The 15,750-nt window shown below is 36.0% G+C and overlaps 1 protein-coding gene across 1 annotated transcript in view; it reads right to left on the reverse strand.

The window, feature by feature from the left end:
• IBTK (inhibitor of Bruton tyrosine kinase) overlaps positions 1–15,750 on the reverse strand; it is an 88,640-nt gene continuing 72,890 nt past the window's right edge. The window contains exons 26-28 of the mRNA XM_079939201.1: positions 8,590–8,646; positions 8,022–8,154; positions 1–7,240 (exon numbers count right to left, since the gene is read on the reverse strand). Of these exons, the coding sequence (XP_079795327.1) occupies positions 7,109–7,240; positions 8,022–8,154; positions 8,590–8,646 (322 nt within the window). The 3' untranslated portion in view covers positions 1–7,108. The remainder of the gene's footprint in view (positions 7,241–8,021; positions 8,155–8,589; positions 8,647–15,750) is intronic.

Raw genomic sequence — 15,750 nt, forward strand, 5'->3', positions numbered from 1 at the left:
GGCTCTGAGCTTGTCATATGTGGCCTTTATTCCCTCTAAACCCACTTTGTTAAGAGTCATCACAAATGAATGTTGGATTTTGTCGAATGCTTTTTCTCCATCTATTGAGATGATATGATTTCTATCCTTCATTTTCATTTGCAGATATTGAATCACCCTTGCATTCCTGAAGTTAAATTCCACTTCATCATGGTGTATTAGCCTTTTAATGTATCGCTGAGTTCACTTTGATAATATTTTGTTGAGGATTTTTTGTTCATCGGGGATATTGGCCTGTAGTTTCTCTTTTTCTCTGGCATCTTTGCCTGGTTTTAGTATCAGAGTAACGTGGCATGCGTCAGAATCACCTGGAGGCCTTGCTAAAACTCTGATTGTGGGGATCCACTCTACACATTTTGGATTCCATAGAACTGGAGTGGAGCCCTGTAATTTGTATTTCTCTCAAGTTCCCAGTGATGTTGGTTGCTAATGTGGAGACCAAACTGAGAACCACTGATCAATGATTATCCTCAGTTTCTTCCCTGCAGTTTAGGAGAAACATGTAGTACTTCTCTCCTTTCCCACAAGTTTCACTTTGCACTCTTGATTCCATCTTCATCCCCATTCTGCAATTATTTACTCTATTCCCAGCACCTCCAATCTCTTTCTCTATGCATCGACTTCTCACCTTCTGCTTTCTTGATGCATAGACTTCCATTTTTAAAACACAAAACAAGTGACCCATCTATCATTTCTGTGTCTCGTGCATCTACCTGTTCACTGCCAAGTTTCTAAATGGAATATCTTTGAATCAAAACCTCTGCATTCTCTTACTTTTCTCCATTACTCGGATGATCTCTAATCAATTAGAGTCCTAGCAGGAAACAGCACTCTCAACTTGGGTAAATTACTGAAGGACTCTTTATAATGTGGGCAGGATATAGGGAAACTACAATGAATACTGCAGTAACCTGAGCTAGAAATAATGGGAGATCTTTTGCCATTCCTAGAACTGAATGGGTGAAGGGAAACAGAATCTGGAGAGAAAAGTGCTGTGTGGAGAGTGAGCTACCTGATAGGAGCCTGTGAGATGTGTGGCCCATAGCAACACCATGGAGGTAAAGGGCAGAAAAAAAAAAAAGCTTTATCTTTCCTCCCGTCAATATGCCAGTATTCTGCTAGTGTTCCAAACCGGCTAATGTAACCAGAAGCCAGAGGTTGCCTGACCCTGGCTGGTAAATAAGCTGACTGGTAAAGTCCTAGAGTTCAACTCCACAAGACATAGTAGAGGGGAGAAGAACAGAGAATGGATCTGAGGTGCAAACAGAATATATCCAGCACAGTCCACTCCTTTGCTTCTTCAGCATCTATTCTTGTCCTTTATTTAGACAACAAATTTATGTCTGCAACATAGTAAACAGAGTCCCGTAAGCTACCGTTTCATAAGAGGTTGATGTCAATTCAGTCATACTCTTCTCATGAATACAATGGAACTTTCATATGTTAGATGATAAGACATGTCTCAAATTTAAAGGACTGAAACAGTAAAAAATAAGTATTCCAAATTTAACAAAATTAAATTAGAAATCAACAACAAAAGGATATTGGGGGAAATTCACAAATATTTTGAAATTAAACAATATACTTTTTAGATAATCCATGGTTCAAAGAAGAAATCAAGAGGAAATTAGAAAGTATTTTGAACTGAATGAAAATGAAAACACAACATATACAAATTTATGTAATGCAGCTAAAGCAGTGCTTACCAGCAAATGTACAGCTTTAAATGCCTATGTTTTGGAAAGAAGAAAGACCTTAAATCAATAATCTAAGCTTAAACAGCTAGAAAAAGAACAGCAAATTAAAGCTAAAGCAAGCAGGAAAAAAGGAAATAATAGGGCTTCCCTGATGGCGCAGTGGTTGAGAGTCCGCCTGCCGATGCAGGGGACATGGGTTCGTGCCTCAATACGGGAGGATCCCACATGCCGCGGAGTGGCTGGGCCCGTGAGCCATGGCCGCTGAGCCTGCGTGTCCGGAGCCTGTGCTCCACAACAGGAGAGGCCACAACAGTGAGAGGCCCTCGTACCGCAAAAAAAAAAAAAAAAAAAAAAAAAAAAAGGAAATAATAAAGATCAGGGTTGAAACAAGGGAGATGCAGGCAAACTAGGGAAAGATCAGAAGGATCCACAACGTTGGTTCTTTGAACAGAATAAAATTGATATGATCAAAGAAAAAAAGAGAAATGGACTACCAATATCAAGAATGAAAGGGGGGACCTCACCACCAACTCTGCACGAATTAAAAGGATTAGAAGTAAATGCTATGAACAACTTTATGCCAACAAACTAGACAATTTAGAAGAACTGGAAAAATTCCTAGACACACAAATTACTGAAACTGACTCAAGAAGACAGAAAATCTCAATAGACTTACATATAACATGTAAAGAGAAAGAAACTGAATTAATAATTTAAAACCGTTCCACAAAGAAAAGTCCATAACCAGATGGCTTCACTGGTTCATTCTATCAAATATTTAAATAATACCAATCATTTATCAACATCCAGAACACAGAGGAAAAGGGACTACTTCTTAAATCACTCCATAAGGCCATTATTAAACTAATTCTAAAGCTAGAAAAAGAGAGCAAAAGAAAAACCACAGACCAATATCATGAATTATAGAAACAGAAATCCTCCATGAAATACCAGCGAATCAAATCCAGCACCTCTTTCCAAGAGGCTGTTAATGGTCCATAGCTTGACTTACTGGTAAATCACTGAAGTAAACCTTTTTGTCTTGTGTTACGGTTCAAGATTTTGAAGATTTAAACACAAGAAAGAAAAAAGTGCCTAGCCTATGCCTTCAAACTATAAGTAAAAGTAAAAGACAAACAGAAAAACAAAAATAATGGCAGAATTTGACAAGTTCCCTAAAAGATATAAAGTGTTGAGAGGAAATGGGAACATAATTGATCCATGTATACTAATACTTTATTTTGGTTTACTTCTGAGGAGGTATGAGAAGGAAAAAACGAAGTTTATAAGGAAAATAAAATTGGGGCTGCCTTTATCATGGATGGGTAGAATTTCAATAGGTGAAGAGAAAGAAAGATTTAGGTAGAGATCTACATGAGCAAAGCTTGAAGCCTATTTGGGAGACACATCAGGTCAGGTTTGGCTCCACCACTATGTGTATAGATTAAAAAAAAAGAAATCACTGGAAGCCCAAGCTGAGGAAATATGAACTTAAAGTGTAGAGGGAGTAACTTAAGTTTTCAGAGCAGGAAGATATGCTTTGGGGGTATTAGTTTGAGAGTTGAAGAATTTAATGTCTTGGACCAGGAAACAGAAAATGGGGTGGCAGTTAAGGGACTCAGCAATTAAGGGACTTAAGCAGTTAAGTAGACCACTTTCTCGACCTTTCAGGAGTTGGTGAGGTCAAAACTATTTTCATAACATGTTACCTGCCTTTTGCAATCTCAGTCTTTCAAGTTTCCAGACACTATGACATTTGTTTTCACAACAGACTAAATGTGGAAACAGATATGAGAATGTAGGAGTCCTCTATTAAACCAGACAGTAAAGGCCTAAACCTGAAATACTGAGTTACATATTTTCATATATATAAAAATATAAAACAAGCTCACTCTTCTAATTTTGTTTTGTAAAACAGTTACATTTTCATTAAAAATTTTGTTAGTATGTGTTGGCTTATTTTTAAATGAACTAAATTTTAAAGTTTATTCTAATCTGCAGTACATTATATATGATAGATATGTAATGAATATAAACAAAAGCTCTTTGGGGTCCTCAATAATTTTAATCAGTTAAAGGGATCCTGACACCAAAAAGTTTGAGAACTTTCAGAAAAACTTCAGGACCTAAAACAGTAGTCGTAATGTGAATGAAATGAAAAAAATTAGATAAAAGATATTGCAGAGACAGAACTGACAGGAGTTGGACAATAAATGTGGGGACAAAATGGGGAAAGAGACAAAGAAACCAAAAGTTTAACCTTAATGACTTAGGAGAATGACAGACTAAGAGATAAGGAAATAAAAAGATCAGAGAGTTTGGAAAAGGCAAGAATTCAGTTTTGACACAAATAGCCAAGCAGCCAAGTAGAGACATACAAGGAAATGAAATATATATAGGGTCTAAAATATAGTTTGATGGTCATGTGTATAGGAAAGACCAGGTTGTTTTGGCATCCTACACGATTGAACATCACCTCAAGCAAAAAAGATATACATCAACATTACCATGAATATCTTGGATCACTTGTCCCCAGTTCCCTGGTGGGAGGCTGCTGCAGTTTCTTCTGAAAATAGTTCTTAAATTGATAATTCTGGAAGCTTCTGGGTTATATGTATTTTTACTAAGTGCTTTTTAATATTTTCTTAGTCTTGGCTAAATGCTACAGACAATTAGTAATTTCTAAGAGGCAGTCTGGTGTAGTTGTAGGTGGACCAGACTGAAAAGACAGAAGATTTCAATCTCATTAGTCACTTTCTCTGGAGTTCATGCTCTTCAATTTATATAATAAAGTGAATATACAGGGTTAATCTACAAGGTTTCTTCAGATCTAAAATTTTATGAATCAGGACTTCCCTGCTGGTGCAGTCCTGATTCATAAGAATCTGCCAGCCAATGCAGGGGACATGGGTTCAATCCCTGGTCCGGGAAAATCCCACACTCAGCAGAGCAACTAAGCCTGTGCGCCACAACTACTGAGCCTGCGCTCTAGAGCCCACAAGCCACGACTACTGAGCCCACGTGCCACAACTACTGAAGCCTGTGCTCCATAACAAGAGAAGCCACCTCAATAAGAAGCCCGTGCACCACAATGAACAGTAGCCCCTGCTTGCCACAACTAGAGAAAGCCGGCGCACAGCAATGAAGACCCAACGCAGCCAAAAAAATAAAGTTTTATGAATCAGCTATCAACCCCCTCATCATGAACTAAAAAATACAACCCAGCCTCCAAAAGAGTACAGAACCAACCAAGATATTAACTAGCAATACCTTTTTCAACTGACTATCTGTTGTTGTTCCTCTATAAAGACTGTCTACAATTTATTTTAAAAGCCACCTGTTTAGACTTTACGAGAAGTCCTGAATCCTAGTATTTTGTCAACAAATACGACTTTACCTGACTGGTCTTGATTTTGCAAATGTTACGCATATTCTGCTCTGACACCTCTACCCCCAATCCCAATTCCCCATCCAATCAACACCTTTCTAGGCTAAGGAGTTCTATGCAATCTTAAAAACCTCTTCATCCCACTGATCCCTTAAATTGCCCATTTCTAGAGTCTTAAGACTTTCTTAAAGTCATGGGATTAAAGATGAGTTAATTATTGTAGGCAGAATAATGTTAAGGAAAAAACCCATCACTTTCCTGGGCTTTTTGGTCACAGTGTATCAGGTTGCTATCTTCATGTAGTTTATAGCAGTGCTTACCACCTTTCATTTTACTAGCAAAAGAACTTTTTTCTCCCAAACGAATACCCCACTATATAAAACAGGTCGTAAAGTGCAATTGCTCTGAATGAGGTTTGTGAAGACCTAAAACCCCAGAGACTGGTCAACCCTGGCCCCTCCTTCACATCCCACTCACCAAAGGCCCTTAGGGTGCTTCCGAGGCAGCATGGAGTACACGAAAATCATCACTTCATGGCATCTTTAAAGATGCCAAGAAGTATGGAAGAATCAAAGGTTCAAATGAAATAAATCAGTTACTTCAGAAAATCTCTTTACAGCAACATCCATAAAACATTATAAAATACATTGCTTCTCAATTTACTCAAACATACAGGTGCACTTTAGGAAAACTGCCCTTTTTTAAGTAGTTAAGGAATGGATACAGCATCAACTTCAACAAATACTGGCTACAATATATGATATTAGGAATCATTATTAATTCCTCCTATAATAGATGTCAATATAGTATAAGATATCAAACACACAGTAACAGTGACATGGATCAAGATTATTTTTTATTGCACATTTGCTTACAAGTTTGCTGCTCTGGGTGGAGCTAAAGCTCAAGTGTTGAGTTAATTTCAGCCATATTTTCATCAACCTAATTATAGCAGTGATTTGCCTGTATGTTCCCCTTGCCTTATTATTTCTCAGAAACATTAACTTTCCCAATTTGTCTAGGTGCTGAAGCACAGATTTAACTTTTTTTTTTTAATTTAACCACTCAAAAACAACCCAAACAGCATACTGTAAAGAAAACAATGTTTATGTCTATTCATATAATCCAGGCTCAGAGAATTTCTGATTATGTAACATTGTAAAGGTAACTGTAAACCAACCTTCTTCCAAACTATTCAATTCTTATATGTATAATAAGCATTTATTTTAGAAAACTGTAACACTTTCAGAAATGGATTCTGTCACAATAAGGCCTCCTCTCCCCATCCAAAAACAATCCCCACAATGACTCCAAATCTTGTAAGAAACTATTATTTTAGACTAAGCTGCTCAGAATAGTATTCTTATTTCCTTTCCACCATACTCCACAGTTCAATGCAAAATGGAGAATGTGCTGTTGAAACCGAAATAAAATGGCATTCAAGCAGCTCAGGCTTTAAAAATCAGGCCAGAACGTTCAAAGCCTGATGAAAAAGACACAAGAATGGAGGCATAACTACTATAGCAAACGCAAAATTTTGGCCATTAATGGATCAAAAGTAATGGCTGACACTCCTACTTAAAGCTCATCAATGTCACACTAAAAAAAAACATGATATTTGGCAAAAATCTTCTAAATTATTTATCCCAAATTCTCAAATGGAAAGTTATTTTTAATGCATCACTCTTAAATTTTACACTTCAATCACTCATGTTTTCCTTTTAAGACTATTCAGAAAAATAGTTCTATTTAAATAAGTTTTTCCTCTCACACATTTTTACACAAAAGGTTACTAAAATCACAATTCTGAGGGATTTCATTTTAATCATACAAACAGTATATGCTTAAAGTTCAGTAAAGAAATTAAATCCTTTCTTATTCTATCTAGAATGATCTGTTACCAAACTTGTAAGAACTCTTTTCCCATAGCATTTATTTATAACAGTCACAACTTATGAAAATCGTATCTCAACTCCATGGTGAACTAGCATCCATGCTTATTCCACATAGGTACTGCCAGTGGTCCCTGCGGTGTCCTTTCAACAATGACAAACTCATCAGGGTTGCCAAATGCTTCATAGAAAACCAATAAATCTTGTATCGCACGCTCCTCAATCTGAAAGGAGGAAGGAAGAAAGAGAAGTTGCTTTACTCCTTCAATTATAAACTGAGCAGGATCCTATTAGCTTTCCGATTTCCTTTTGTGGAACTACCACTTTCTGTGCATACAAAACAGTGGAATAGGTATCCTGTTATCCCCTTCGAAAGGAGAAGGGTTGAGGCCTGAGTTAGAATAATCAGATACCCACCTTCCCTTGATTTTAATCTAGAGCAAGGAAAAAGAAACTGAAGATGGCTGTTGGAATCCATTCATTCCAATTGCTCATCCTGTGAGATACTTTCTGTTGTTGTATAAGTCTAGTTCTTTAAGCTCTTTAGGACAACTGTGAGTCTTGTCTGTTTCCTAAGCCTGGCTATCTGGTTTTCAGCTAAGTCTGTGGAATCTCAGTGTCTCTCAAGAAAGTTCTCTTCTCCTTAAGTTAGCCTGACTTGGTGTCTGTGGCTTACAACCTAAGAACTCTTACTGATACAGAATCCAGGTGTAGAGCTAGATAATGCCAAGTTCTCTACTGGTCACTTTCAAAAACAGTCCAAAGCATCACCAGTGCTAAAAATATTAGCTTTAGCACAATTTATTAGTTGTAAATTAATTATCCTGAATACCTTCAATTAATACTTGCTGAATGCTTCAGTTTTGTTTTACATTGCACTCACATTTTAATGTGATAAATACATGCACCTCTGCAAAGCAAACAAAGAGAATTTTCTTAAGACCTAAGAATGAAATGTAGTATAGTTCTTACCCTAAATTAAACCCAAATAAGCATGTTATTTACCTGAATCAAAGCCAAGGGTTTTTCTCGACTTCTGATAAGAGCTGCTTCCTGCTGTAGCTCTTCTTCTACAATAGATGCAAAAGTGACTGGCGCTAGCACGGAAGGAGCAGGCAATGAAGAACACAGCCAGGGACTGAAAGAACAGGAATTATGAGTTTTCATTCATCTTGCCAAATTTTGCACACAAAATCTCCTCTGAAATACTCTTTAACAGTGTTACGTTTTTTCCTTGTGACCTATAATATAAGGGGACCTGGAAGCTTTTGCATTCAACTTACAGAATGACAAAGTGACAAACAGAAACAAGGAGAACTAATATTTTCTTTGGATTGGTGCTGTAGAGAAAACTTTGGAAACACCAAAAACTGGAATGGAGCTAAGCTATATAAGTAAACAGAAAGGTAGCTCAAACTGTGGAGCAGAAAGTATTCAGATAAGACATTCCACTATTCCCAATTTCTTAATATTCTCTCTCAGTGCTAAAAAGCAGTCTAGCTTTGAGGTCCCAAAGCTAATCAATTAACCTTACTTGGGACTATCTAGAAGTGGTACCCCTATGGTTACCTATCTAGAAGTGGTACACCTATTGTTGCCTTCTGGTCCTGGGGAACCGTGAGTAGAACATCTTCAAAACAAAAACTGAAGATTAAAGCTTCTAGTACCATTAGTAAAATTGCTTATTAATAGAAATACAGAGGAGGAATTGCAAGGCCCTGACTCAGAAGACAAATTAATATATGCAATCAGACTTACCTGTGAAATTGTAAGTAAAGAACAACAAAAAAATTTGTAGGTAGTTATAAAATCTTGTGTATAAAATACCATGGGGAAAGATCTTGCAAGAAATGGTCTGTTTTTCAGAAATAGAGACACAGATGTAGAAAACAGACTTACGGTTACCAAGGAGGAAACGGGGTGGCAGAGGAATAAATTGGGAGACTGGGATTGACATGTACACACTACTATATAGAAAATAGATAATTAATAAGGACCTACTGTATAGCACAGGGAACTCTACTCAGTACTCTGTAATGGCCTATATGGGAAAAGAATCTAAGAAAGAGTAGATATATGTATAACTGATTCACTTTGCTGTACACCTGAAACTAACACAACACTGTAAATCAACTATATTCCCCCCCAAAAAAATATGGTCTATTTTTTCTAATAATATTCATATAGCCAATTTACTGTAATCAAACATATGTTAGGAAATACAGACAACTTTGTGAAGAATGTTTTATATTGGTAACATTTATGAATAAGAGTGACAAATTAGCACTGAGCTTCAAAATATACAGAAACAAGATAATTAGCAGCCAAATTTTGTGACTATAATATATAGTCTAAATTTTGTAAGCAAGAAAAATACAGGGCTTCCCTGGTGGCGCAGTGGTTGAGAGTCCGCCTGCCGATGCAGGGGACACGGGTTCGTGCCCCGGTCCGGGAAGATCCCACCTACTGCGGAGCGGCTGGGCCCGTGAGCCATGGCCACTGAGCCTGCGCGTCCGGAGCCTGTGCTCCACAACGGGAGAGGCCACGGCAGTGAGAGACCCGCGTACCGCAAAAAAAAAAAAAAAAAGAAAAAAGAAAAATACAGTAAATACTCTGACACTCTAAGGATTATAGATAGGACAGAAAATTATTTTATTGAAGTATAGTTGATTTTCCTTTTTTTAAAATATTCTTTTCCATTATGGTTTATCATAGGACATTGAATATAGTTCCCTGGGCTATACTGTAGGAGCTTGTTGTTTATCCATTCCATATTACAATAGCTTACATCTGCTAAACCCAACCTCCCACTCCATCCTTTCCCCAACCCCCTCCCCCTTGGCAACCACCAGTCTGTTCTCTATGTCAGTGTCATAGATTTGTGTCATAATTTAGAGTCCACATATAAGTGATATCATACGGTATTTGTCTTTCGGGCTTACTTCACTTGGTATGATCATCTCTAGGTCCATCCATGTTGTTGTAAATGGCATTATTTCATTTTTTATGGCTAATTGTCCATTGTTTATGTATTCCACATCTTTATCCATTCATCTGTCAATGGACATTTAGGTTGCTGGCCATTGTGAACAGTAGTACTGCTATGAAACTAGAGGGTGCATGTATCTTTCTGAATTATAGTTTTGTCTGGATATATGCCCAGGAGTGGGATTGCTGGATCATATGTAATTCTATTTTTAGTTTTCTGAGGAACGTCCATACTGTTTTCCACAGTGGCTGCACCAGTTTACATTCCTACCCACAGTGTAGTAGGGTCCCTTTTTTTCCCCACATCCTCTCCAGCATTTATCTGTAGACCTTTTAATGATGGCCATTCTGACTGGTGTAGGGTGGTACCTCATTGTAGTTTTGATTTGCATATCCCTAATAATTAGTGATGTTGAGCATCTTTTCATGTACCGATTGGCCATCTGTATGTCTTTTTTGGAGAAATGTCTATTTAGGTCTTCTGCCCATTTTTGGATAGGTCGTTTTGTTGTTGAGTTGTATGAGCTGTTTGTATATTTTGGAAATTAAGCCCTGTCAGTCTCATAGTTTGCAAATATTTTTTCCCACTCTGTGGGCTGTCTTTTTTTTTTTTTTAATGGTTTCCTGTGCTATGCAAAAGCTTGTAAGTTTGATTAGGTCCCATTTGTTTATTTTTGTTTTTATTTCTATTGCCTTGGGAGACTGACCTAAGAAAACACTGGTACAATTTATGTCAGAGAATGTTTTGCCTATGTTCTCTTCTAGGAGGTTTTATTGTCATGTCTTAAAGTCTTTAAACCATTTTGAGTTTATTTTTGTATATGGTGAGAGGGTGTGTTCTAACTTCATGAGTTACATGTGGCTGATAGGACAGAAACTTAAGACACAATCTGCCTTCTAAGAACTCACAAACTAGATCAGGAAACAATAAAATGACATAACACAACAGAAAAGAATTTAAGAAAACAAACTTAAAGGTCTTCTGACTGACTATAAGAACTGTAAAAACCATGGAGAAGACAATAAAAGGGCTATAGAATGAGGGGGGGTAAGAAGCATTCCTGTAAGGAGAAAAATTAACAAAGGAGCTACAGAGCATGACCTAAATGTGGAATTCTATGCTTAGAAAGATACCTAGAAATTACTTAGATTAATCCAATGCCCTCTTTTCAGCAATAAGCAAATTTAGGTCTAGCTGGGTTTTAACAACAGAAAGTCAAACGGCAAGTGAACAAGCAGGGCCTAAAATACTGACTTCCTGATTCATTTATGCACATTTATTGGGTTTGTTTCAGCACTATGGTACTGAAAATCAGGCTGATTGAAACTCAGTCCCCTCCACTAAAAAAACTCCGGTAAAAGTGATTTTAAAAGGTATTTAACAGTAAAAGCGATTTTAAAAGGTATTTAAGAATGACAAAGCAATGTGAGAGTATATAATTAATATTTATACCAATATGTACCAAGTACTATGGATTCACAGGAGAAATTAACAATATGGAGGAGGGTATAAACTGTTGGCTTCACTGAGGAAATGACATTAAAGCTGAGAGGAGTGGCATTGAGATACGGTTTTGGTCATACAAATACATGGAACAGTAAAAGATTTTGTTGGCTTAAGTAAAGGTAGGTTGTTCTCTTCAATAAACTGAATGATTGGATTAAGAGATTAGGAGGGAAATAAGTTAAAATGAAATGATGTGAGTGGGCAAATTCACTGAGAGTATTTTCATATACATTATCTCATTTAATCTTTCTAATACTCCATGAAGAAAGCATGCATTATTTCCGTTATACTGATTAGGAAACTAATACTCAAAGAATATTCGACAATTTGCCTGACTCGCAAATTGGGAAAATGGTAAGGACAGAACTCAAATCCAGGCCTTTTTCACTCAGAATACAGTGTATTTTCTATACACTGTAGTGTAGAATACAGTCCATTAAAAATGTCTTCTCATTCTTTAAGGACTGGTTCAAATATCACCTTTCCTCTTTTCAAAGCACTTCAATTACTGTTCTAAAACTTCACACACACACGTCTGTCTTAACTGCTAGACTAGTCTCTCAAGGTACAGGACTCTGTTTCTTTCATCTTTGTATCTCAGTGTCCAGCAAAACACCTGGAACATAGTTGTTTGTAAAAAAAAAAAAAAGTAATTAGAGAATAAATAACTGAAGCAGAAAGCCAAAGGATTTTAAATATGGGACAGAATAAAAGCAGAGTTTCTCTTAAAAAAATTCTTTATTCTTTCGAATTACTAATAACTTCTTCCTTCCAGATGTGGGTACTGAAATACAAAATGAAATGAAAATGGGTACTTATTAGGTTCTTAGTTTTAATGAAGTTCTATGACTTGAATCCTGCTGGATACCTGACCTATGACATCCAAAAAAATAAGAGAATCTCCAGGATGAAGTAAAGGACTCCAGCCAGAAGAAAAATGAAGCCAAGGAGATAACTAGAAAGCTGTTGGGATAAACCTGTTAGGAGATGATGAGAATCTAAACTAAAATGACTATAAAATAAATGGGAAAAGTCTATGTTCTATGCAAATCCCCTTGGTTAAATTCCTTGAAAGGTCCTTCAGTCAGTCAGGGCTGGAGATTAGAGGCCTTCTAGGACAATAAATTATAGCATAACAGATAATGATAAACTGGTGCTCAAAAATCATCCTGGTGTCTAGGGATCAGCTAAAGTGTTTTGACACGTTCAAAGAAATGCAAAAATCATGTAGAACCAGTTATTTTTTAATTGTTAAGTAAGAAGCAGCAACTATAAGCCCTATCTTTGAAAATGATGTCACTGGCAAACAGAACTGAATATAAGGACTAAAGTATCTTGTATAGGCCTTGTTAAATCAAAGCCACACAATCAGAGCTTAAGCATAACAGCTTTATCTATGTAACATTCTATAATTCATAAAGTACTTTCACATACGATAGGCATTACTGTTCTCGTTTCAGAAAGGTTCACAGAGGGTTGCTGTAAGCATTAGACTTAAATCTGTTTTCATAAGATGTTAGAATTCTTTCCATTAATGATTTTCCTATGGATAATCTCATTAATTATAAATTTACTTAAACAGCTATAAGTCTGTCAAAATTTCATCTTACAATGAAGCAAAATTGCTAAATAAAACAGAGCTATGACTAAACAAATATAAAAACAGTATAAGCTTTCCAACAATAAATAACAGCATTATTAAGCCTTAGGTATTTGCAACACAAACAGACATCCCAATAGATAATCCATATAAAATTTAGCCTTCTGAAAATAAAACCATCATAAAAGGGCTGGCTAAAATCTTTCAAAGATTTTTGTTCAAACTGAAGAATATTAATCTTGCCAAATTTAGACTTCAAGAGAAAAACTAAATTACTTTTTGCTCCCATAGTTGACTATTTTTAAAAAGAATTTTGTATTATCCCACTTACAAAGATTTTATATTAAAATTAGAGTGATATAATGATTTTGTCTCACATATAGTTTTTCTTACTAATTAGAAACACAAGATCACATTTTCTGCCTAGAATTACATAAGGAGGTATTCAAGTGAAAGGAAAATGAAAGGAAACACATTAAAATGAAAAAGAATACAGAAGTAACGATAAACAGAAACTGCATTATCCTTCTTTTCACATCAATAAGTAACAATACTGCCATTCTTCTAGTTCCCTAGCCTTGGGGGGAAAAATATCACATTTCCTACAATTAAAACAAGAATTTATTATTTGTGGAATTTCCTAGGATGAGCCCTCCATCCCTGCCACCCTGATTCCCTAAAGAATCATAAGCATTCTTGTTTTCTTGCTTTAATTCCCACCATTTCCTGTTTATACTGCCCTTTCTCCTCTCTTCTTTTAAAAATCCCATCCTATGTTCAAAAGTTAGTAGCAATGAAATAGTTCGATATTTTTCTAACACTATTCATATGGCCATAAATATAACAATCAAATATTTGCGACTGAATAGGAAAAGTGTTTATGAACGTAATACTCAAGCCTTTCCTCCTCAATGAAGTTTTTCCAGACAACTCTAGCCCACTGTCATTTTTCCTTCTCTGAACCACTCATACAGCACTTAGTCATATATTGCTTTGGGACTTCTCTAACACTGTTATATTATACTGCAATTTTATTCTTGCTCTGTCAGTTAAATTCCGTGTGTGCATAGACTTGCCAACTTGATTTCAAACATATTTAAGGATGCGCCTGTGTATTATACTTTTATATATACCCAAGAGGCCAGTAGAATACTGTACGTATATCTAGTGTCCCATAATTTGCTGAGTTAATATTTTACTTTATCTGTTACGTTTTATTATTTCCTTTAAAAAAAGCTCTCCTATGATAACATATTTTCTATGATGAAATTAAAAATGAAACCCAAGCTGTTTTCTTTCTCAGTGATCAGATGATAACAAACAGCTATTTAAAACATTAACTTCCACTTGCCAAACACCCAAGCTATGGAGAGCATGATATATCAGAGAGCATGATACTATCACACACTCCTTTAACTAAAATTTGCAAAGCAGTCTAACAGCACATACCAGTTTTCACAATTAAGAGCCTGATGTTATAGCACACCCTAGCGATCAACTATGAAACCACATATCCTTAAAATTTTTAAAGTTCCACGACAAATAAAAATATCCAAAGAAAATAAATTTTAAAAAATACATTCAATATTTAAAATGTAAAAATATTACAAAAACAATCGTAACATTCATACCTTAACATTTATACATCTAAGGCATACAACATAACTCATTACATTAGAAGTAAACGGTACTTGAAACAGCTAAAATTTTGTTTCATTTATTCTTCTCATTCACCAGATGCTCACTGAGCACATGCTAGGAAACATTCTAATCGGTGATGAGCAAAGATCAATCTTCCTCGCTCTCACTGAACATACAGCTAAAAATAGAGACATTAAAATACTTGTATTTGAAAACATTAAACAAAGAATCACACCAATAGTAAGTTTACAGTAATTCCGCCCTTATCCACAGGAATACATTCCAAGTCTAGTGGATGCCTGAAACTGCGGATAGTACTGAACCCTATACATACCATGTTTTTCCTATACATACATACCTATGATAAAGTTTCATTTATAAATTAGGCACAGTAAGAAAGTTACAACAATAATAGAACAATTATAACATATTGTAATAAAAGTTATATGAATGTGGTCTCTCGCTCTTTCAAAATATCTTGTACAAATATGCCTTTTCCATCTTAACTAGGAACTTACGCACTGTGGCCGTAACTTCTGCATTCTGAGGTATGATAGTAAAACTGGCATGAATTTCTTTTTCCTCCTTCATAATGTCATGGATAGAAGATTCACTTGTATCATAGATCTTAGCAACCTAAGGATACAGTTTTTTTCCTCTCCTTATTAGGTGGAGAACTTTCAATTTTTTCACTTAAAGGAAGCACTTTATGGCTTCTCTTTGGCGTATCCGAATTGTCAACATCACTACTCTTGTGCTTTGGGGCCATTATTAAGTAAAGTACAGGTTACCTGAACAAGCACTGTGATACCCTGACAATCGATCTGATAACGCAGATGGCTACTAAGTGACTAACGGGCAGGATATGCTGCACAAAGGCATGATTCACGTCCCAGGTAAGATGGAGCAGGACGGCGAGAGATTTCATCACACTACTCAAGACAGCGTACAATTTAAAACTTAAAAATTGTTTATTTCTGGAATTTTCCATTTAATAT

This window comes from Stenella coeruleoalba (assembly GCF_951394435.1).
Source record: "Stenella coeruleoalba genome assembly, chromosome: 12".
Taxonomy (NCBI): domain Eukaryota; kingdom Metazoa; phylum Chordata; class Mammalia; order Artiodactyla; family Delphinidae; genus Stenella; species Stenella coeruleoalba.